At 41.2% G+C, this 24887-nt stretch overlaps 1 protein-coding gene across 1 annotated transcript; it reads right to left on the bottom strand.

Moving 5' to 3' along the window:
- Positions 1 to 3027: 3027 nt before the first annotated feature.
- Positions 3028 to 24606, bottom strand: LOC139436894 (zinc finger protein 547-like). The gene is given in 6 exon segments (XM_071209507.1): positions 3028 to 13533; positions 13536 to 14753; positions 16051 to 16177; positions 18134 to 18172; positions 24078 to 24160; positions 24371 to 24606. Coding segments are annotated over 5 exon segments (1560 nt in total). The 5' UTR covers positions 24126 to 24160; positions 24371 to 24606; the 3' UTR covers positions 3028 to 13405.
- Between the last annotated feature and the right edge of the window lie 281 nt (positions 24607 to 24887).

The following is a 24887-nucleotide window of genomic DNA, read 5'->3' as shown; positions in this document are numbered from 1 at the left end:
CACCAATAGGACAACTAGGAAGTAATTACAACAGTTAATAAAGTAGACTAAATTTTAAAGCAGATAGTATGTGATCATTATGTTGTGAATAGCACAAAATATTAGGAAAACTATTCTTCAGTATTTAAAAACAATCCATTTGGGAAAAAAGTCACTCACGTCACTAAAGAGAGAGTGAAGTATTGCCGCTAACCAAAGTCTATAGTTTATATTATGGTTTATAAGTTATGCTTTAATATGAAGATTTAAGTCTCTTGAGAAATATTTTTAACAGTCATATTGAAAATTATATGTTCAAATAAAAGAAGTAGAAGAATCATGATTAGGGGAATTATAAATGAGTATAACTATGTTATACTGAATATAACAATTCAATATAACTGTGCTTCAATATTGGTTTATCAATTGGTTTATCAATTGTAACAAATGTACTGCATCAATGTAAGATGTTAACATTGGGGAAACTATGTGTGCATGTGGGGGGGTTATATGGGAATTCTCTGTACTTTCTGAGTAATTTTTGTGCAAATCTAAAATTTCTCTAAAAATAAAAAAAGCCAATGAACAAAACTTAAACAGAAGGGGGGAAAAAAAGAATAAGAGAAGTTCCAACACATATTTTTCTTGTTTCACTATCTTCTTAGTTATTAATAAAAGAGATATATTGGTCAACAACCATTTAAAAAAAACAGGCAAAAATTATGAACAGACATTTCAAAGATACTTATGTGGAAAATAAAAATATTAAAAATATTCACAATTAGGACATCCAGGAAGATGGCAGTGTAGAGATAAACAGGGTTCACCCCTCTTTCTTCTATTCTCTTTGTTTTCCTTTTTTTCACTTCTCTTATGAAAACAATGAGAAACAGCAGAAATTGACCAAAAAAAAAAAAAAAAAAAAAACCCGTTCTAGAGGTTTGTAGCCCAGGAGAGAACTGTCTATTATCAAGGAGGGAATGGGATGGGGAGATAAAGAAATCAAAGAAAAAAATATGAGTAAATCACCCCCATGTCTGGGAGTAATTCCCATTTCCCACCCTCCAGGCACACATTCATGTTAAGTATCAAGACTGGCTTCTGCTGCTGTGGTGGGGAGTGGTGATTCTTTCTCCCTGGAAAAGTATAGGTGAGGCCTAGGACAGAGCATGGCTTCTGATAGGTGAGTTTGGATTTGCAGGACCTGGCTCTGAATAGCTGGCCTAGAGGGGGAACTCCTGCAGACATTGTTACAGCACTGCATGCCTGATGGATGGAAAAATCATGCTCCCCCTAAGACAGAGGATATGTTTTCTGAAGAGTGCCATCTGCTCTCAGGCCAGGAAGTGAAGTCCAGGAAAAGAAAAAGTCCTTTTAGTGACTTTACTCTCCCCCTCCCCAAGGACCTTGGAAACTGGCCTGCACCCATTTGTGGGTACCTGGCACTGTTAGGATAAGTTAAACAGGGACAATTATAAAACAGAATAAATTGAACCAGGAATCAAAGAAGAGCTGTAACACAAAGCCACTCAACAATAAAACCCTAGATGAGAAGAACTGATAATCAGAGTAATCTCACCATCATAATCACATGCCTAGATATCAGCAAAAAAATTACAAGCCATACTAAGAAACAGGAAGATATAGGCCAGTCAAAAGAAATAATTAATATGCCAGATGAGACACAGGATTTGAAATAACTAATTAATGACATTCAAACAAGTCTCATAAATCAATTCAAGAAGTTGAAGGAAAATATGGCTAAAGAGATAAAGGATATTAGGAAGACCCTAGGTGAGCATAAAGAAGCATTTGAAGCCTTGAACAGAAAAATAACAGACCTTATGGTAATGAAAGACACAATGGATGAGATTAAACATACATTGGAGGCATACAACAACTGATATGAATTGGCAGAAAAAATGATCAGTGAATCAGAGGACAAGAAATCTGAAATTGGAAAAAAACAGGATAAAAGAATGGAAAACATTGAGCAGGAGCTCAGAGAATTAAATGATAGCATGAAGTGCACAAACATACATGATATGGGTGTCCCAAAAGGACAAGAGAAAGGAAAAGGGAAGAAAGAATATTTGAGGAAATAATGGCCAAAAATCTCCCAACTTTGATGAAAGACATGAAAATCCACATCCAAGAAGTACAACACAGACCAAACACAATAAATCAGAATAGATCTACTTCAATACATATACTTATCAGAATTTCAAATGCCAAAGATAGAGAATTCTGAATCGGGAAGTGAAAAGGTATCCATCACATACAAGTGAAGTTTAATAAGACTTAGTGTGGAGTTCTCATCAGAAACCATGGATACAAGAAGGCATGAAAGAGAAAAACTGCCAGCCAAGAATTCTTTATTCAGCAAAAGTTTCTTTCAAAACTGAGGGTGACCAGAGTGGGTGTAGCTCAGTAGTTGAGTGCCTGGTTCCAGGTTCAGTCCCCAATACCTTGTAAAACAATGACAACAAATAAACAAAAAACATTCCCAAACTAAGGGTGAGTTTAAATTAGTCACAGCTAAACAGAAACTCAGAGAATTTGTTAAAAAGAGGCCTACCCTACAAGAAATACTTAAGGGAGTTCTGCAGTGTGAAAGGAAAAGATAGGAGAGAGAGGCTTGGAGGATAGTGTAGAAATGAAGATTATCAGAAAGGGTAACTAATAGATTAGAAAGACAGAGAAAAATAAGATATAACATATGAAAGCCAAAGGATGAATTGGTTGAAGAAAAGCATTTACAGTAACAATATTGAATGTTAATGGAATCAACTCCACGATCTAAAGACAGAGGAAGACAGAATGGATTAAAAAAAATATAATCCAACTATATGCTGTCTACAAGAGACTCACCTTAGACCAAGGGTACATATAGGCTGAAAAAGGTGGGAAAAAGATATTCCATGGAAAAAGTAACCAAAAAAAGCAGGGGCAACTGTACTAATATTTGACAAAATAGACTTCAAATGCAAAATTGTTATAAGGGATAAAGTAGGACATTATATATTGTAAATGGAGCAATCCACCAGGAAGAAAAAACAATCATATGCTTTAATATACTTAAAACATTAAAAAATATATAATTAGATTATATAAATGCTACATAAAAAATACAGAATTCCACATGCCCCAATCCCCACATCTCCCACACTTTCCCACATTAAAAGCATCCTTCATTAGTGTGGTACATTTGTTACAATTGATGAACATATTTTGGAGCATTGACACTAAGTGTGGATTACAGTTTACAATGCAGTTTACACTCTCTTCTGCAAAATTTTGTAAATTATGACAAGATATACAATGGTTTGTATCTGTCTTTGCAATGTCATTCAGGGTGATTCCCAAGTCCTGAAAATGCCTCTATATTACACCTATGTATCCCTCTCCCTTCCCCCAGTGGCCACTGCCTCCAGATCAATGACAAAAGTTTCTCCATTGCTAGAATCACAATAAGTCTATAGTAGAATAACAGTAAGTCAATGCCAGTCCATCATTAATTCCCAATCCTGAGGATTCTGTGGTGGTGATGCCCACTCTACCTCCAATAGAGAGGGGTCTTAGATCCTATGGAGCAGATAGATGGGTCAATCTTGCTTGCAATTGCAGACTCTCTGATCCTTGGGATGGTCATTGTCCATCATCATCTCCTTGTTACTTGTCCTGGGTGAGTCTGATGAACTGGAGAATATGTGTTACAATTCTGTTGAGATTCAGGGCCCAATTGTCACATGGACAGCCCAAAGATTTAAGTCTCTTGGACATACACCTATCAATGCTAGTACTAACTACAGGTTCAAATAGAAGGGACAGAAGAGCCATGTGTAGGGGAGCTACAACTGAGTCCAACTCTGTTACACTGGAGAGCAAAATTTCCAAAGTAGGGCCCACTGGCAGGGTGCCAAACTCCTGAGCTGTCTGCCCTGCCTAAATAAAGTATCTGGATATCTCCAGAGCCCCCAGGAGCCCCACTCTTTGAGGCAATATTTACTTTGGCAATCAATGAGATCCTGCTGTGATGTGTATAAGTGTAACCTCTGGAATGACCTCCTGAATCACTTTTAGGTCTCAGCCATATAAACTCATTTGTGTTTACCCTTTCCACCTTTTGGTCAAGGTTTTTTTTCCAGTTGCATTGCTAGTTGGTACTTGGTAATAATCCCTCAGTGTCAGGGAGGCTCATCCCTGGGAGTCATGTCCCACATTGGGGGGAAGGCATATATATGCTGAGTTTGGCTTAGACAGAGGTCATATTTGAGCAAAAACGAGGCTCTCAGGAGGTAGCTCTTAGGCAACCTATAATACCAGGCTAAGTTTCAATATCAAAAGAAGAGGTCCATAAGCACAGTTATCAATATCAAGGGCCCATCAGTTGTCCACTCTCCTTCACTGATTACTTTACCTGTACTTGAAGGATTCTTGCTACCCCATTAGAGAATGTGGCACAACTCCCCAGGATGGGAATTGGACATTCCTTTGGTTATTGTGTGGATCTCCACCCACTGTGACAATGCCACATGAACACCGAAACTCATTCATATGCCTTATAGGTATGGCTTAAGTCAAACTCCTCCCGTGCATCCCCCATCACTGACACCCCTGCCACAGTTGTACCCCTCTGTGATCTAAAGCTTCTTAAAAAATGAAGCCAACAAAATAACCAAATACAATTAATAAGAAAATGAAATAATAATCATAGTTTAAAAAATAACAAATACAAAAAATTAAAAATTTTTGTGGAATAAAAAATATAAAATTTTAAAAATTCACATCATCTCTCATCACTGTAAGATCTGTTGTCTTGTGTGTACAATGACATTTTTTTGTTTATTCCCCCAGTGTCTTATTTTTTTCATTTTATCTTCAAAGAAGCTTTAGGTTACAGAAAAGTCACATACAGTATATAGAGGGTTCCCATGTACCCACCATCCTCCCCCTTTTCCTTTTTCCCCCTGTGATGGTTAGGCTAATGTGTCAACTCAGCCAGGTAATTGTGCCCAGTTGTTTGGTCAAGGAAGCACTGGATTAATTGTAATGCAAGGACACATATGGATTCTAGTCATCAGTGAGTTTACTACATAGATGGCTGATTACATCAATGATCAATAAGGGAGCTCACCATCAGCAATGAGTGACATTTTACCCAATCAGTTGAATGCCTTAAAAGGGGAAGTGATTTCAGCATTCAGAGAGAATTTCTCAGGTTATTTTTGGAGAGCTAATATCTCCTGGAAACTCATCAAGAACTTTCAATGAACTTTCATCAGAGCCCCTGGTTTGCAACCTGCCTGTGGAATCTGGACTTGTGCATCCCCACATGAAAGACTTATAAAATAACATACTATTGACAGATATCTGCTATTGATTCTGTTTCCTTAGAGAACCCTAATACACCAATCCTGCTCAAACTATTCTGAAAAATTGAAGTGGAGGGAAAACTACCTAACTTATTTTATGAAGGCAGCATCACCCTAATACCAAAGTGAGATAAAGATACAAGAAAAGAAAATTACAGAACAATCTCTCTAATGAACCTAGATGCAAAAATTCTCAACAAAGTACTTGCAAATTCATTCCAACAGCATATTGAAAGAATTATACACCATGATCAAGTGGGTTTTATTTCGGATATGCAAGGGAGAACCAATACAAGAAAATAAATTAATGTAATACATCATATTAACAAATTGAAGAAGAAAAACCATATGATCACCTCAATTGATGGAGAAAAGGCTTTTGACAGAATCTAGCATTCTTTCTCCGTAGTAGAAGGAAACTTCCTTAATATGATACAGGGCATATATGAAAAACCATACCTCACACCATGTTCAATGGGGAAAGGCTGAAAAGATTCCCACTAAGTTCAGGCTCAGGACAAGGATACCCAATTTCACCACTGCTTTTCAACATTGTGCTAGAAATTCCAGCTAGAGCAATTAGGCAAGAAAAATAAAAGGCATACATATTGGAAAAGAAGAGTAAACCTCTCATTATTTGCATATAACATGATCCTATGTTTAGAAAATTCAGAAATACCTATAACAAAGCTACTAGAGCTAATAAACGAGTTCAGCAGAGTGGCAGGTGACAAGATCAACACTAAAAAACCAGTAGTGTTTCTATTTAACCAAGGATGTAAAAGACCTATACTAGAAAACTACAAAACACTGCTAAAAGAAGACCTAAACAAATGGAAGAAAATTCTGTGTTCATGGATTGGAAGACTTAACATCATTACAATATTTGGGCAGATTCTGCCCAAATAGATTTACAGATCTCAATGCAATCCCAATCAAAATCCCAACAGCCTACTTTACATAAATGGAAAAGTTAATTATCAAATTTATTTGGAAAGAAAAGGGGTCCTGAATAGACATATATATACAGTTTAGAAAATGAACTCAGAAGATTCACACTTGCCTAACCTTAAAGCATATTACAAAGGTACTGTAGTACCATGGAGCCTAGAGTGCCTACAACTGAAAGCAGGAGGATTGCATCCAGTATCCATGTGGAATCTGAGCCTCCTCTTGACATAGAGGTGCAACGGACACAAACAATCCAAGGTCCACAGAGAAAAGGTGGCATTGGTGTGGGAAAAGTGGCCATGGTGGCTGATGGGTATGGGGAATGGGAGGAAGAGATGAGATGTGGAGGCGTTTTTGGGACTGGGAGTTGCCCTGGATGGTGCTTCAGGGACAATCACTGGACATTGTAAATCCTCCCAGGGCCCACTGGATGGAACGTGGGAGAGTGTGGGCTATGATGTGGACCATTGACCATGAGGTGCAGAGATGCCCAGAGATGTACTTACCAAATGCAATGGATGTGTCATGATGAAGGGAGAGAGTGTTGCTGGAGGGGGAGTGGTGGAGTGGGGGTGGTGGGGTTGAATGGGACCTCATATTTTTTGAATGTAATATTTTTACAAAATGAATAAAATTAAAACAACAACAACAACAACAAAAAAAGGTACCGTGGTCAAAACAGCATTGGTGGGGAGCAGATATGGCTCAAGCAGCTGGGCACCCACCTCCCACAGGGTGGTCTTGGGCTCAGTTCCTGGTGCCCCCTAAAGAAGATGAGTGGATGTAATGAACAGTCAATGAGTGGACACAATGAGCAGACACAATAAGCAGACAGCAAGCAGACAATGAGCAGAAACAATGAGCAAAAAGATGAGAGAGTTATTTCAGGGGGAAGAGCATTAGCAGGGAGTGGGTGTAGCTCAGTGGTTGAGCACCTGCTTCCCATGTATGAGGTCCCAGGTTCAATCCCCAGTACCTCCTTTAAAAAAAAAAAAACAGCATTGGCATAAAGATAGACATATGACCAATGAAATCAAATTGAGAGTTCAGAAATAGATCCTCACTTCTATGGGCAATTGATTTTTAAAAATATATATATTTTTTATTAGAGAAGTTGGGAGCTTACAAAACAATCATGCATAATGTGCAGATTTCTCATACATCCATCACCTCTCCACCAACACCTTATATTGTTGTGGACCATTTGTTACAGATTATGAAAGAACACCACAAGACTATTACCACTACCTGGTCCTTAGGTTACATTTGGTATTTTTTTCAGACACCCCTTATTATTAACACCATGTATTTGTATTGTACATTTGTTATAGTTCACAAGAAAACAATCTCACATTTGTACTGTTAACTACAGTCCATCTTCCACCACATGGCTCACTGTGTTATACAATCCCATGCCTTGTACAATCTATCCAAAGTGTACACTCAGGGGCTCTCTCTTTCATCACAGAATTGTGTGATCATTGCCTTAGCAAATTTTTTAACACTTTCCTTATTTCAAAAGAAAAAATCTGATATTCCCCTTTATTGACTTTTAGCACAGCTTTCATATCTTCTTTGACATTGATGCAAGAATATTACAATATTGCTGCTAACTATAGTCCATAAGTTACATTGATTGTATTTTTACCTATACATCACTATTCTCTTACCACTTGTAATTGTGATGTACATTTGTTCTGGTTCATAGAAGGAAAACCTTGTATTTGTACTATTAACCACAATCCTCACCCACCTCTGGGTTCACTATGTTATTCAGTCCCTAGATTACTCTCTAGCTTTCTTTCAATTGACATTTACATCCCTAGACTACCCCTTTCAGCCACAATCCCATTTACAAACTTTCCATGTTACTAATATTCATTATGTGTTACCATCAACTCTATCCATTTCCATACTTTTACAGTCAAGCCAATTAAAAAATCTACATACATTAAGCATCAGTACCCTTCTAAGTCCTCATCCTATCTTCTAGTAATCTATATTCCAGGTCTTAACTCTATGTGTTTATTCTTCACTTTTAGTTCATATTAGTGAGACAATGCAATGTTTGTCCTTTTGTGTCTGGCTTATTTCATTCAGCATAATGTCCTCAAGGTTCATCCATGTTATCACATGTCTCAATTTCATTTCTTCTTACACCAACATAGTATTCCACCGTATGTATATACCACATTTTAAAAAATGAACCAGGTGTGACTCTCTGGTCCTCAAAATGACACATCTGTGGTCTTATGTTCTTTACCCTGAGTCTCTGGTTCCTCATTGGTAAAAAGTAAAACTAATTAATTGAGATCTCATACAAATGTGCCAAGCAAATAGCATGCACTCCATAAATTCAGGTTTTCCCTCCTGAAACAACCTGTTGCCAGGTACAAAGTGGCCCCATGCTCAGTTCTGCATAGAACTGGAATCAGCTCAAGACACAGGAATCCACAAAGGCACATACTTTCACAGTCAAGCTAATTAAAAATTCCACCCTCACAGAGCTCTAGGGTCAGCAGTTACCAGTGTAGCAGTTTGATATTGTTCATGAATTCCAAAAATAAGTAATGGATTATATTTGTAAACTGGTCTGCTTCTATGGGCATATTAGAATATATTGGATTCAGAGGTTCACTTTTACTTGATTAAATAATGATTTAAGGCTTTGATTGGGCAACGTCAATAGGACAACAGAGAAGGGAGTTTTGAGTTTTGAGCTAGAACCTGGGAAGTACACACATCAAGGACCGCAGCAGCTGAGCCGAGAGAGAATCAAGACCTGGGGAGACAGAGTCAGTTGCCTGATAATCTACAGTTGACCCTATGGAGAGAGGACAGATAATCCCAGAGAGAAACAAGCCCCAGGAAGAGAGAAACCCAGGAAGCCTGAACCCTTCCAGACATCAGCAGCCATTTTGCTCCAACACATGGCAATAGACTTTGGTGAGGGAAGTAACATAACTTTATGGCCAGGTAACTATAAGCTTCTACCCCAAATAAATACTCTTTGTAAAAGCCAAAAGATTTCTGGAATTTTGCATTGGTGCCCCTTTGGTTGACTAATACACCTCTTACAATCTATTTCTGTGGGGTCAGTAGTAATGTTCCCATTTTCATTTCTTATTTTATTTGCATATTCTCTTTGTCTTTGACAAAGAGCTTTTGTTAATTTTCTCAAAGAACCAACTTCCTTTGGCTTTGCAATTTCATTTATGAATGTTTATCCATTCAGTGTTTGATGGATGCTTGGATCGTTTCCATCGTTTGGCAATTGTGAATTACACCATGAACATTGGTGTGCAAATGTTTGTTTGTGTCACTGTTTTCAGTTCTTCTGGATATATTCCCAGTAGAGGGAATGCCAGATCATACAACAGCTATATTTAGCTTCCTGAGGAACCACCAGTCTTCCACAGAGGCTGCACAATTTTACATTCCCATCAACAGTGAAAAATAATGTTCCTATTTTTTTACATCCTCTCCAGTACTTTTCTTTTTTAAAAAAAAAACGGTGATTCTGAGGTGTTAGATGGTAGTTCCTTGTAGGTTTTTTTTTAGGAGGTACCAGGGGTTGAACCTGGGACCTCATGTGGGAGGCAGGCTACCTGCTCCCTATCCTTGTAGTTTTGATATGCATTTCCCTAATAGCTAGTGGCTAGCAATATTGAACATTTTTTCATGTGCTTTTTGCCATTTGTATTTCCCCTTTGGAGAAATGTTGCTTGATTTTTTAACACGGTACCAAGGATCAAACCTGGGGCCTCACACATACAAAGCACATGCTCAACCACTGAGCTCCACCTGCTCTGCTGGAGAAATGATTTTTGACAAGAGTACCAAGTCCACTCAACTGAGACAGAACAGTCTCTTCAACAAATGGTACTAGGAGAACTGGATATCCATATCTGCAAGAATGAAAGAGAACCCCTATCTCATACCTTATAAAAAATTTAACTCAAAGTAGATTAAAAAACAAAACGAAACTGAACATAAAAGCCAGGACCGAGGAAAACTCCTAAAAGAAAATACAGAAAAATATTCTTCAAAATATGGTGTTGGGAGGTGGTTTCTTAGATCTTCATCCAAAACTTGAAAGAAAAAAATAGGTAAATCAGACATCCTTAAAATGAAATACTTTTGTGTATCAAAGAATGTTGTCAAGAAGGTGAAAAGTCTACCAATGGGAGAAAGTATTTGGAAACCATGTATCTGATAAGGGTTTAATACCCATGACATATAAAGAGATCTTACAAGCCAATGATAAAAAGAAAAATGACCCAATTAAAAAACGGACAGGTGGCGGACTTAGCCCAGTGGTTAGGGCATCCTTCTACCACATGGGAGGTCCGCAGTTCAAACCCTGGGCCTCCTTGGCTCGTGTGCAACTGGCCCATGCACAGTGCTGATGCATGCAAGGAGTGCATCTCCCATTCCAGAAGGTCCCAGGATTGGTTCCTGGAGCTACCTAAGGAGAATACAATCAGAGACAGAAGAACACACGGCAAATGGACACAGAGCAGACAATGGGGGGAATGGGGGGGGGGGGGGGGAATAAATCTTTAAAAAAATAAACTATGGACTGTAGGGAATAACAATATATTAGTATTTTTACATCAGCTATAAAAAAATTGCTAAGAAGCAAGACACAAAGTACTACATTTGTTTGACTCCATCTACACAAATTCTCAATAGAAATAAATCTATAGAGATGGAATTAGAGTAGTGGTTATGTATGGCAGGGGAAGAATAGAGGGATGACTGCTAAGGGGTAAGGTGTTTTTCTTTTTGGAGTAATGAAAATGCCCTAACATTGGTTGCAGTAAACAAACAAATTGATTGCAGTGATGAATGCACCACTCTGAATATACCAAAAGCCAGTCGATGTACAATTTAGATGGATTGTATGTGAATAGATTTCAATAAAATTACTTTAAGAAAATCATCATTTTTATGATGAATATTTAGGGAAATGCTATTAAAACCACAGTAAGATATCACCACATTACACACTTTTAGAATGGTTAACAGTGACAACACTGAAAATACCAACCATTGATGAGGATGTGGAAGAATTGGGATTCTCTTACACCATTGGAAGGAATGCAAAAGAGTAATTTAGAAATGTTTGATCATTTCTATCAAAGTTAAACATTCATTTAACTTGTGACTCAGGCCTTGCATGCCTTGGTATTAGTACAAGAGAGTTGAAAACTATAATGCTGGATACTGGTTGACATCCCATGTGAAAAAAGGGAATCCATTTGTACTGCTCCAAGAAATACTGGTGGTCCTCACAATTGCCCCCACCTCAGAGTGACCTCCAAGCCCCACAAACAATCGTGGCATCCAGGTCACAAGATTAGTCACACAAAGTCCTGCAGTCTATCCTGGGAGAACTTATGCAGTATAGTGGTTTGGCATTGTATATGAATTTCAAAAATAGATATTGGATTATGCTTATAAACTGGTCTGTTCCTCTGGGCATGTTCACTTTGATTGTATTAAGTTCTGAGGTTTCACTTTTACTTGACTAAATTATGATTAAGGCTTTGGGTCATGTCTGTAGGATGTTGAGTCCCCACTTCTTGGTGGGCAGGGATTCACAGAGAAAACAACACAGCAGAGAACTGGAGTTTTGATGCTGGAAATCTGGCAAGTAAACAGAGAGGAGAACACAGAGGGATAGAGATGGCACCATTGACACAGCAGAGGCCCCAGGAAGAGAGAGCCTGATAGTCTACAGCTGACCTTGTGGAGAGACCAGAGCAGCTGAGCCCAGAGAGAATTGAGCCCTGGGGAGAGACAAAGCCTTATGTCAGCCAACAGCTGAGAGAGGAAGAAGTTGAGACCATGGAGCCTTAAGAGGGAAGAAGGCTGAACCCTCACAGATGTCACCTGTCATCTTGCATCAACATGTTGCAACACTTTGGGTGAAAAACTACCCAAAGTATTGGTACCTTGAGTTGGACTGCTTAGAGTTTTGTAACCAAGCTTCTACCCCAAATGAATACCCTTTAAAGCCGAACAGACTTCTGGTACTTTGCATCAGCACCCAATTGGCTAATACAGGCAACGGAGCAAATTGGGCCCAAAGTAGTGTGAAAACAATTCTCTGCCTTCATACTCCTCCCCCTGAGAAAAAGTTGGGGGTGCTCACAAAACCTGTTCACCCCTTCATGCTGGAAGAGTCCAATTTTGTTTTCATCCCAATCCCAATGAGTGAACAGACACCCCAAGATTAAAGGTGGCTTAAATAAGGTCTTTATTATTGCACAAACCAGAGCAAAGTGAAGCAGGTAGTTCCAGGTAAGATGGTTTGGAGGTTGGAAAAATCCATTGTGAACATCACAAGACCAGCAATGCTCCTGAAGAAGGTAAACTTTCCTCAGCAAGCTGTTAGCAGAACCCAGATTGGGTCCTACTGGTCAAAGCTAATCAGTCAAACAGAAGAGTGTGACAACTCCCAAGGGCTAGGCTACTCATGATTCCCTCAGGGGAATGGAAGAGCATAAGCCTACCCTTCTCTGCTTGAGTTTGGGTGACTAATGCACACTGTGGGGATCTGCAAGCTGTTAAGAGAGGGTTTGTCATAGAAATTTGCAGTGACAAAGAACTACCAAGAGCAGAGAAGCACACCATAGCTTCCTAAGGCTTCCCACAAACCTAGTACTCAGGGAATTTCCATATTGTAGATGTTCAGATATAGGACATTCAACTTCCAGTTGGTGACTCTCTTGCAAAAGCACTCCAGTGTGTCAATATAGTGAATGAGAGGGAAGTGGATGTGACTCATGCGATTGGGCTGTCTACTATATGGGAGGTCCCACGTTTGATTCCTGGGGCCTCCTGGTGAAGGCAAGCTGGCCCATGCCACAGAGAGCTGGAAGCCCATGCTGTGGAGAGCTGGACAGCAAGATGACAAAACAAAGAGAGACAAGCAGACACAGAAGAATGTGCAGTGAATGGAGACAGAGTGGACAGTGAATGCAATCAGCAAGGAAGGGAATAAAAAATATATATATATACACATATATATTTATATAATATATTTATATATAATGAAATAATATTTCACTCCCTGATATCTTCTCCCCAATCTAAGGCCTTTCTTCAGCATGAACTTTCTGATGTAGAACGAGGTTAGACTTTTGGCTAAAAGGTTTCCCACATTTACTGTATTCATAAAGTCTATTTGGGTTGTGAAGTTTCTGGTGCTGAATCAGAACAGAGAACTGAAGACTTTCCCACATGTGTTATGTGCATGAAGTTTTTGGTGCTGAAGAAGTTGGGTGCTTTGGCTAAAGAATTTTCCACACTCATTGCACTCATAATGCCTTTCTCCAGTGTGGACTCTCTGGTGTTGAGTTAGTCCAAAGCTTTGGCTAAATAATTTCCCACATTCAAGGCATTTGTAAGGCCTTGCTCCAGTGTGAACTCTCTGATGCTTAACGAGGCTGGAGCTTTGGCTAAACAATTTACCACACTCAGTACACTCATAAGGCCTTTCACCAGTGTGAACTCTCTGATGTTTAATGAGGCTGGGGCTTTGGTTAAAGAATCTCCCACATTCATTGCACTCATAAGGCCTTGTGCCAGTGTGAACTCTGTGGTGTTTAATGAGGTTGGAGTTGGAGGTAAAGAATTTCCCACATTCATTGCATTTATAAGGCCTTGTTCCTGTGTGAATTCTCTGATGTTCAACAAGGCTGGAACTTTGGCTAAAGAATTTCCCACATTCACTGCACTCATAAGGCCTTTCTCCAGTGTGAATTCGCTGGTGCCGAACAAGTGTGGGTTTGTTAGTGAAGGTTTTCCCACATTCATTGCACTCATAAGGCCTTTCTCCAGTGTGAACTCTCTGGTGCTGAACAAGTATATGTTTGTAACTGAAGGCTTTCCCACATTCATTGCACTCATAAGGCCTCTCTCCAGTGTGGACTCTCTGGTGAAGGACAAGTCTATATTTGCGTTTGAAGGCTTTCCCACATTCACTACACGTGTAATGCCTTTGTCCATTGTGACAGGCCTCCACACACTTGGTGCCTTTTTGTGGCTCCTCCTTGCTGTGACTAACCTGGTGCTGGAGAAGGCCTGAGGTCTCTGGGAAGTCTTTCATAAACTCCCAACATGGCAAGGGCTTCTTTGACATGTGGACTCTGCAGCTTTTCACAAAGGAGGTCCTGTCCATCCTGAAAGGTTCCTCTCCATGTTGCTGCTTCTGGTGTTGGTGAAGTATTCCACAGGTTCCACTTGTATATTTCTGCCCAGGGAGTGCTCCCAGTTGCTCAGATAGGAGAAAACTATCTTTCAAGACTGGGTCACACATCTCACAGGGACTGACGTTCTGGGTGGATAGATCTGCCTTTGGCATATTTGCTTGTGACACTTTTATAGAAACATTGTGTTCAAAAGATGTCTCCTCACCCTCTGCTCCATGCCAACAACCTAAAAGTAGAGAAATGCTGGTGAACTTCATGTAGACTTTGGTGGGAGGGGACAGCCCTGTCACGAATGTGTGCCTGACACACCAAAGAATGAACCCAAGGCACTGTTTTCAAGTTGAGAGAGTTGGGGGTCAGATTGATGAAAGGGCCACTGTGCAGTTACTGGGACTGTAAAGGTTGCAGAGTGAGGAGGGCTAACCAGGCAAAAGACAGAACAGAGTGTTGCACAGTTGGGAGAATAGGGTGTACAACTCATTCTTCTGGGACTGGTTTTCACCAGGACCTTGTCTACTGGTGAACAAATGAGCGATGTGTAGAAAGGTGTGTCCAGACCAGGAAAATCCAATTGTAACTGAACAGCTGATGTTCAAGGACTATTTTAAGGATTGTGAGCACCCACCTAATGACACATTTAAGCGTATGCCAATATTTGAGAGCACAGCAGAGGAAGCAGTGGCAAGGACCTATGAGTGGTAGGAAACAGAGGGGTGGGGGACAGTCCTGGGTCAGGAGTCAGAGTAGAAATGACAGGTGGGCAAAACGTCAAGAATGGGGAGGAAGGATAGAAAGGACCATCAGCCTTGGCACCAAAATGGTGTTGGCAAAGGACACATCCCTTTATTTGAACCCAGCCATTACATCATATTCTCCCTGATTACGATCATTAGGGCAGGCACGTTTTGAGCCCCTATTTCTGTGGCTGGAATTACGTCTACCTTTTGATGTACCCAGCATTCACTTCCCAGTTTCAGTTGAACAATGATGTGGGACTTGAAATATGCAAGGCCTGAGAGAAAGGGCAGGTGAGTGACCAGCATTAACCCAGGGAAACTCACCCCAAGGCAACGTCAGAAAAAAAATATCACACAAAGAATCTCTGACGATCCTGCAGAAAAAGCTAAGTAGTCTCTATACATTGTGTCCATCTTGGGTCCCTGCAATTCCTGGCACTGTCAGGCACAGAAAATGTCAGGTAGATGGGGCAAAACCTGGGGCACAGAGGTGGCATGGATCTAGAGTCATCCTGACAGAGAGTAGCTAAGATAGATGGGATCCACTGGATTGACTCCGAGTCCCTTGCCCTGCAAACCCTTCACTGAAAAGGCTTTGGAGAAGTTGTTATTGGGGCTGTTTTTGAAAGGAGGCAATGTACAGAACCTAGCTCTGGGAACCAAGCTGTGGGACCACAGCACCTACTACTGCAAGTAGGGGAATAGAAGCAGAGAAGAGCTGTTCCTTGAGAAAAGGGGAAAGGCAGAGCCCTGCCCAGGATAGTGGGGTGAGTGTGAGGGCCTTACCCAGTGAGGCCACAAGTGCAAAGATCTCCAGCATCACATCACGGTACAGGCATCTCTGAGCCTCGTCAAGGAGACCCCACTCCTCCCGAGAAAAGTACACAGCCACGTCCTCAAAGGTCACACAGCCCTGTGATGATAGGGACAGTTGTGTCCATGAGCAACCTCTCCCCCCAGGACACCATGACTACTCTTCCCCAGCCCAGGCCACATTCATTCTGCTCATCCTCCTCCCTAGTTCCCCAATTCAGAGGGCAATTTTGTCTGTTATCTCCTCATGCTCCATTTAATCACCGGGTTCAACCCTCAGCAACAGGCTGGTAGGAAGACAGGCATCATCTAAGCCCTGGATATGGTATGCAGGGCACTCACTACCTCTCTTCAGCCAGACAACACCCTAAGAGTTCCCAAGACTATGCCTTCTAATTACATACTTGGGCTTACCCTTCTCTCTTTATCTCCTAGTACCAGGGCCCCCAAACCATTAGTCCACACTCCTTCCTCACATGCTCATCACTCTTTGGACCAACTTTTTACACAACTTTGATTTACTCCCACCTCCTGACCCATGGAACTGGCATTTCCCTGGCTTCCTCACATGCCCTTCTGTATATATCATCCAGAACACGTATGAGAAAAGCTATAGGATCCCTTTATGCCCCAGACCACCCACATAAGTTTCCAGTGCTGCGTGGAAGGCCTTCTCAACTGCCCTACTTCCTTGCTTCAACCTTAGTCACCCAGAACCGCATGCAATTCTAGATAACCCTGGTCACGTCCCACTTCTGTGCTGCACATTGTCCCTTCACTAGTTACAAGTTTCCTCTGTCTACCTAGCATTCAAAATCCATACCTGCTGACATCATACCCCAGCCCTAGCAACTCCCCCAGCTAATCCTATTTGCCCCTGAACTAATACAATATTCTGACTGAAACTCCCCATCCCAGGTCCCAAAGGCCACCACAAAAGTACACAGAAGGGTGAATAAGCAACAGCCCAACTTCACTGCCATCATACATGCCATTGATTTTGCCTCCACATCCACCTCATATCTACTCCCCCATGGAAACCTTAGCCACTTGATGGACTGTCCCCTCTCCTTCCAAATTATGGTCACTACTCTTCCATCTCTGTGGCACCCACACACACACTCCACGTGCCCCAACAAGAGGCCCCATACACAGTCCCCACTCTTTCTTCTTTTATCCTTTAACAGTATTTCCACCAAGGCCCTCCTATATCTTTCTAAGAGCTACATCTTGGTCCACATACCAGATACTACATTTTGGATGTCTCTACCCAGAAGCCCAACCTGGGACTCCAGACCTGTGCACCCAACTGTTCGTTTACCAACTCCACTTGGGAAGTCTTTACATGGTCAAAACCTACTCTTAATATCTCACTGAAAATTAGATTTTCCTATAACCAATTTCCTCATCTCAGGTGACAGTAATTCCATCCTTCAAGCAATAAAGCCAAAAACCCTGGAATCATCCATGACTCCTCTTGTTCTCTGACATCCTTCATATTAGAAAATCTGGTCAGCCTTACTTTAAAAACAAACTCAGAAGACAAATATTTCTCCCATCTCCACAGCCCCTACTCCAGTCCAGTTACAACCAATAATCATCTGGGAGGTTACAGCAGTCTCCTTGAAGATTCCCCTGCCTCTCTCCTCTAGTCTGTTCTATACTTTGCAGCCAGGGGAAGACTATTAAGACTTGTACCAGATCACCTCTCTCCTCTGCTCCAAAAACTCCATGGTGCCATCACTCTCAGAACAAGGATCCAACCTATCAGTCTGCCATTCCTGACTCCAGGCCCCTTGCTCTCTGTTTCCAACAGACACAACAGAGACCTGCAGTTTCTAGAATACTCTCATCTCAGTCTCACTTTCAAGCATTTGTACATGCTGATCCTGTACCTGGGACACCCTTCCACTGCATTTCCCTGGTAGCCAAAAATAGAACTCTCTCTATAAATTTGGCCTGGACTAGGACCCTGGGCTTAAAATTTCTTCATGGTCCCCAGACCCAAGGGCAGACAAAGTGGTAGTGATAGAGTCCCAGTACACCCGCCACTTACCAGTGCAGGGTCCATAAGTACTTCTGTTGCAGGCAGGACCTGTTGGTAGGGCAAGGCTGTATTACTTTAATTTCCATCAGGAATACAGACAATAAAAAAGATGAACAAGTAAAACATGTAATATTTTAGGTGAGGATAATGTTGAAAGAAAAACTAAAGCATGTAAAGAGGGCAGAAAATGTTATGGAGTTTCACTATGAAGTCACGTGGAAATACTGAGGAAAAGGCATTCTAGAAGTGGAGAAAATAAGTGTAAACTCTCTGTTGGGGTTATAATTGGTGTTTTTGCCAGTGAGCCATGAGAGAATAAGAGTTGAGGCTCGGAGAGAAAGGTTGCAGCAAGTCATATAGCACTGTGACATAGCCTTAAGCCAAGTATATCAAAATTAAGTCTTATCATATGTCCAAATCTGTTTGACATTTCCATTCTATTCCAATAGTCTGTTCTGTACCAGTAATATATTGTTCTTTATCTGTAGTTTTTGGGTTTGTTTTTTGAGGAGGTAACTGGTATCTTGTACATGTGAAGCACACCCACTCGTTTTTTAAATCACACAGAATATATAGAATTCCTATATACCCCCCTAGCATACACAGTTTTCCCTGTTAATACTTTGCGCTGGTGTAGTACTTTGTTACAATTAATGAAAGAATATTATAATTACACTATAAACTGCTGTCTTTACCTTAGTGTTCACTGTTTAGTTGTACAGTAGTCCTATGATTTAAAAAAAAAATTATTCTAGTAACATACATACCACCTAAAATTTCCCCTTTCAATCACATTCAAATATATAATTCTGTGGTATTAATTACACTCACAATTGTTGGATCCCATCACCCCCAATAGAAATTCTATAGCAAATAAGTATTAACTTTCCATTCTGCATCTCTATCGTGTCCTTGATAACCTGTATTCTAGTTTTTGACTTTATGAATTTGCTTATTCTAATTTTCTCATATCAGTGAGAACATATAATATTTGCCCTTTTGCATCTGCCTCATTTCACTCAATGTTGTATCTTCAAGGTTCATCCAAGTTGTTGCATGTATCAGAACCTCATTCTGGTCTATGGTTCAATAATATTTTATTGCATACAGATACCACATTTTACTTATCCTATGAATGTTATTTTACACATTAATTACCTAGATGTTTTTCCCTTTTGTGGTAGAGAACTGACCCACTACTTACTGACTGAGAATTTTAAAATGAATCTCTGAAAAAAGGGCTATTGCTGGAATTCTGCGGGTGTTCAGGGCTCATCGTTGACTGTTTAAACTTAAAACAAAGGAAATAAGGTAGGGCCTGATCGCTATCCTTTCCTCAGTATATAAGTAGAAATAGCTTCCCCAGTTCTAAAAACCTGTTGGGATTTTGAAACCTTATTACTTTTTAGCTTTATAACGATTAATTTCCTCTGCTAAAAAACAATTGTTTTAGCAAACTGCCCTAATCATTTTGTCTTGCAACACTACCAGAGATAAATGATTTAACAGTAAAATAAATTTTGCTCTATGAAGAATAAAACCACTTAAAAATAAAACCAAAACATTATGTCTGTGTGTGTGTACTATAAAGTTGCAAATTTATGTAATATATATACACATACATTGAAAGATAATTTTGGAGTAGAATAATTAAAAATAAACATAACAAGAAGTATAATAATTTCAAAGAGTTAAAAGAGGAAATTAGCAATATGATACAGAACAAGAATTTAAAAGTGGAAATATTAATTAAAATACAAGAATTTCTATAAAAAGATATTAAATTGGAAGATAAAATAAATAAATCTAAATCACAATTTGGAAAGTTGCATGACCTGACAGAGAAAATCTCAAAAAATACAGTCAAAGTAGAGAGCAATATATAAATAAATGGTAAGGGGTTAGATAAGAAGTAGATAGAACAAATCTGAACAACACAGAATAAGGAGAAGCAAAATAGAGAAGAGCACCTAAAAAAAAAGAGAAAATATTACACCTTGACACATTATTGAAAATAAGCAACACAAATGACCAAGAAAAATTTGTTAAACTGGATAATCAGAAAAGCCAATCACCTATATGGCTGAGACTTATAAACATAGAAGTGAGTGTACAATTATACTGAGAATATAGCAAAACTTGGGCACCTGCCTTAAGTATGTTTCCACATAAAGAATATTAGGATGAATATTTTAGAGGAAATCACCAAATAATAAAAGCTATCTAGTTAGTTAGGTTCTGGAATAAGTATGGAAAGTGAAAAGTAATAAAGTCTGCTTTATTATTGTTTAAAAAATAAAATTGATAAAAATGGACTTAACATCATCAATTATTAATTTGACATGCTTGGAGGCTGTAATACACAGTGACAAAGAAAGTTTGATTAAATGCTTGCTTTTTAGGGGGATGCTAGTAACAGTAGTAAGGATAAAAATTCCCAAGTATTTCAGATTTCAAAGAACTTTTCCTAAAAGTCACAAAGTAACGAATAAGTAAACAGACAAAAAGTATTTCAATACAGAAGGTTAGAGCAATTGCTATAGAAGAGATTAAGATATTACAAAGCGGCAAACGGACTTGGCCCAGTGGTTAGGGCGTCCGTCTACCACATGGGAGGTCCGCGGTTCAAACCCCGGGCCTCCTTGACCCGTGTGGAGCTGGCCCATGCGCAGTGCTGATGCGCGCAAAGGGTGCTATGCCACGCAGGGGTGTCCCCCGCGTAGGGGAGCTCCATGCGCAAGGACTGTGCCCGTAAGGAGAGCCGCCCAGCGCGAAAGAAAGTGCAGCCTGCCCAGGAATGGCGCCACGCACACTTCCTGTACCGCTGACGACAACAGAAGCAGACAAAGAAACAAGACACAGCAAATAGACACAGAGAACAGACAATCGGGGGAGGGGGGAGTTAAATAAATAAATAAATCTTAAAAAAAAAAATATGAGAGGTTCCCATATACCCCAGCCCCCCACCCCATTCCTCTCATATCAACCTCTTTCATCACTGTGGCACATTCATTGCATTTGGTGAATACATTTTGGAGCACTGCTGCACTGCATGGATTATAGTTTACATTGTAGTTTACACTCTCTCCCAGGCCATTCAGTGGGTACTGGCAGGATATATAATGTCCAGCATCTGTCCCTGCAATATCATTTAGGACAAATCCAAGTCCCGAAAATGCCCCATATCACATCTCTTCTTCCCTCTCCCTGCCCTCAGCAACTACTGTGACCACTGTCTCCACATCAATGATACAATTTCTTCCACTGCTAGAGTCATCACAGTTCTATAGTAGAATACCAGTAAGTCTACTCTAACCCATATTTTATTCCTCAATCCTGTGGACCCTGGGATTGTGATATCCACTCCACCTCGAAATTGAGAGGGAGCTTAGATCCCACATGGTTGATGGATGTGATTCTCCTGCTTGCAGTTGTAGGCACTCTCAGCTCTCTGGTGTGGTGGTTGACCATCTTCAACTCCCTGTTAGCTGATCTGGGTAAGTCCAATGAACAGGAGAGTAGGTGTTGCAACTCTGCTGAGGCTCAGGGCCCAGCTGGCACATGGCCAGTCCGGAGATTCAAGTCTCCTGAGTATACACAAACTCCAGTACCAACCAGTTGTTAGAACATCTTATTCCCTTAGATGCTGCACAGGTCATTACTGTTGACCAATACTTAGGTATTATCTGGGATCTCTGGCTGCAGGAGATTTTTCTGACTTTAAGCCTGAAGAACTCCTGCTCTTCTCCTTTGTCACTAGTACCCTCCTTTTCTCTGAATCATGAATATTTTATACTCTTTCCTCATACACTGCCTTACCATATCCACTTTACAAACCACTCTATATCATCCCCTGACATACACTGTGTGTCAACGTGGTATATGGTGGTACCCAAATGTTTCAAGTTCCTAGTCCTCCCAAGGATTACTTTATCCCTTCTGGTCCCTCCACTGCTTTAACCCTGGCAGGAACAGGACTTTCTTTGTGGCAACTCAGCATACTTGGTTTTGCCGGTAGTCTGAACAGGAACCTGTATCATTGACTCTATAATCCTTACACTACAATCCTACAACCACAAGACTTGGCCCCTCCAGTTAAATCTCCAATCTTGGCTCCTTCCACGAAATTTCACTTTCCCCAAAACACAAACACAGAAAAAACTACTTTTTGGGTGATCCAGAGTTTGGTTACCATGCCCACAATAACCTAATTCTAGATAAACGTGGAATAGGGCATACTATCTTCTGGAGCCTTTTCTGGTCTGCTGGAATTCCTCTCCTAGAACAAGCTACTTTCGTTTATTTTATTTTTCTTATTTCTTCCCCCTCCCCACCCCCACTGTCTGCTCTCTGTGTCCATTTGCTGTGTGTTCTTCTGTGTCTGTTGTATTCTCATCAGGCACCTCTGGGAACCCACCCTGGGACCTTCCAGAGTGGGAGAGAGATGATCATTCTCTTGCTCCACTTCAGCTCCCTAGTTTGCTGCATCTCATATCGTCTCTTCTCTGTGTCTCTTTTTTGTTGCGTCACCTTGCTGCATCAGCTCTCCATGTGGGCTGCATCATTCCTGGGTGGTCTGCCCTCCTGTGCAGGGGCCACTCCTTGTGCAGGGGGAGCACCCCTGTGCAGGGCAACACTCCTTGTGTGCGGCAGCACTCCACATGGGCCAGAAGGCCCTGGGTATCAAACTGTGGACTTCCTATATGGTAAGCAGCAGCTCTATCCCTTGAGCCATAACCGCTTCCCAGAACAAGCTATTTTAAACATTTCCTTATAACTACAACTATCCTGGAATGCCACAGTACGAGCAAATAATCAACAAATGGAAATCAATAGCCTAGCTTCGGTGGTCCTTCAAAATCGAAGAGCCCTTTATGTTCTTACTGCTGTAGTAAGAGGCACATGTGCTATTATTAATAAAACTTGTTGCTTCAACATAAATAAGACTGGATCAGTAGAAGTAAACCTAAAAGTCCTAAAGGAAAACATTGAAATTATCCAGAGAGCAAGAAATGAGACTTACGGAAGGCAATCCTGGCTCTCCTCTTTCCTCTCAAGTTTTTCTTCACCTTTAAAAGCTATACTAGCACCCCTAATAACCCCACTAATGATTACTTTTCTCCTTCTCATGTGTGGCCCTTGTCTCCTACAGCTCCTCTCCCAATTCATCAACTGAGTTGTTCAAGCAGCCACCCAAGAATACATAAATGGAGCCTTGCTGTTACGAGAACAATCAATAACTGCCTCAGAATGCAAAACCCTAGCAGCCGAGCTGCAGAAAAAGGAAATCCCCAATCCCCCCTGACAGCAGGAAGTAGCCAGAATGAGTCGATGCCCCCTTTACTCCACCCTTCACGTGCAAGCCCGGCTGTCCACTCTTAGATCTATTTTATTTATTATTATAATCAAAACCTGAGAATGACAAGACTAGGCGCCATCCCTAGTCCCTGACCTGAATAACAGCCACCACTTGCAGAAGTCACAAGTTTATTATTAACCTGCCCCACCGTAGAAGTGCTACCAGCTGTTTACTCAGAAGAAGCCTACTAACCCGGACAAAGATCCTGTTTCCAAGACCACATGCCCCCTAAAACACCTCAGACCATCCCCAAACTCAGGTCCTATTGGTCCCCAACACTAACCCCTTACCCTTAGCCCTTCCTCTCCACCCTCGCAAGGTTGTAAAAATACCAGCGCTAAAGTTCTCAACAGCAGGCTGAAGTTTCTATCTCCAGACCCCTTCTTGTTGGATTGATTTTCTCAATAAATCCTTGCCTGCAATCGCTGGTCTTGGGTCCCAAATGTCTCACTCCAACATCTGAAACACCAGACAATTGCTTTGGGGTTTGGATAGGTGTACTTAAGTCCCTTTTGGGGTCCTATGACGATCCCATTTACTCACCTGGGCAGTAAACAGATACTAATTTTAGAATTAGGTATTATTAAACTGCACCTGCGGGAGCTGGTGTGGCTCAAGCGATTGAGCGCCGGCTTCCCACATGACGAGGTCCTGGATTCAATCTCTGGTTCCCGTACCTAAAAAAAAAAAAAAGTAAAAGTAAACTGCACCTGTATATGTGCAACTTCTTTTACGCATGTCATACTTCAAAATTTGGAAGAACAACGTTATCAGGTAAATATAAATATGGGAGTTACATTATGAAGACAATCATAAGAACAAAAATATGTAACTTCGAGTGTACCCTAAGAAGAGTTGGGTGAATGACTGGGGGACGCAGCATTTACCTGAGGAAGGCCCATCAGCGATGGCGCCGACCTCGGACACTGGGCAGGGTCGGGCCTCAGCGGCCGGCGACAGGGACGCGGACACGGGTGCCGCTACCGCCAGCCCGTCCCGGAGGCCAAGACGCCCCCCGCGACATTCCCGCCGAGCCGCTTCCTTAGACTCTGGGCAGTGGGGACAACGCCCACTCTCACGCCTTGCCGGTCGCGTCACCTCCGGCCCAACCCACAGTTCCGCAGACGCAAAGGAGTTTCCAAAACACCGCCCCTCGGACGCAGCGGAAGTCCCGCCTTGACGCCCTCTCCCTGAGCAGAAACGTCCCTATCGCGAACCTTCATTGGTTGAACGCCTTCGCTGCGTGACGCAGGGATTCCGAGGCACGTAGTTCCCACTCCAGACCTCCAGGCGGCGCTGTGCGGCCTCTTTGAGGGATCCTTACAAGGGAGTGCCCTACGCACCCAGATTTAAGACGAGTGCGGGCAGCTCTAATCACAGAAACTTAAGTCAGATGCTCCCCAA

The sequence above is a fragment of the Dasypus novemcinctus genome, chromosome 18 (genome assembly GCF_030445035.2).
Source record: "Dasypus novemcinctus isolate mDasNov1 chromosome 18, mDasNov1.1.hap2, whole genome shotgun sequence".
Lineage (NCBI taxonomy): Eukaryota > Metazoa > Chordata > Mammalia > Cingulata > Dasypodidae > Dasypus > Dasypus novemcinctus.
The sequence above is the reverse complement of the archived record's forward strand: the minus strand, read 5'-3'. Positions and strand labels throughout refer to the sequence as shown.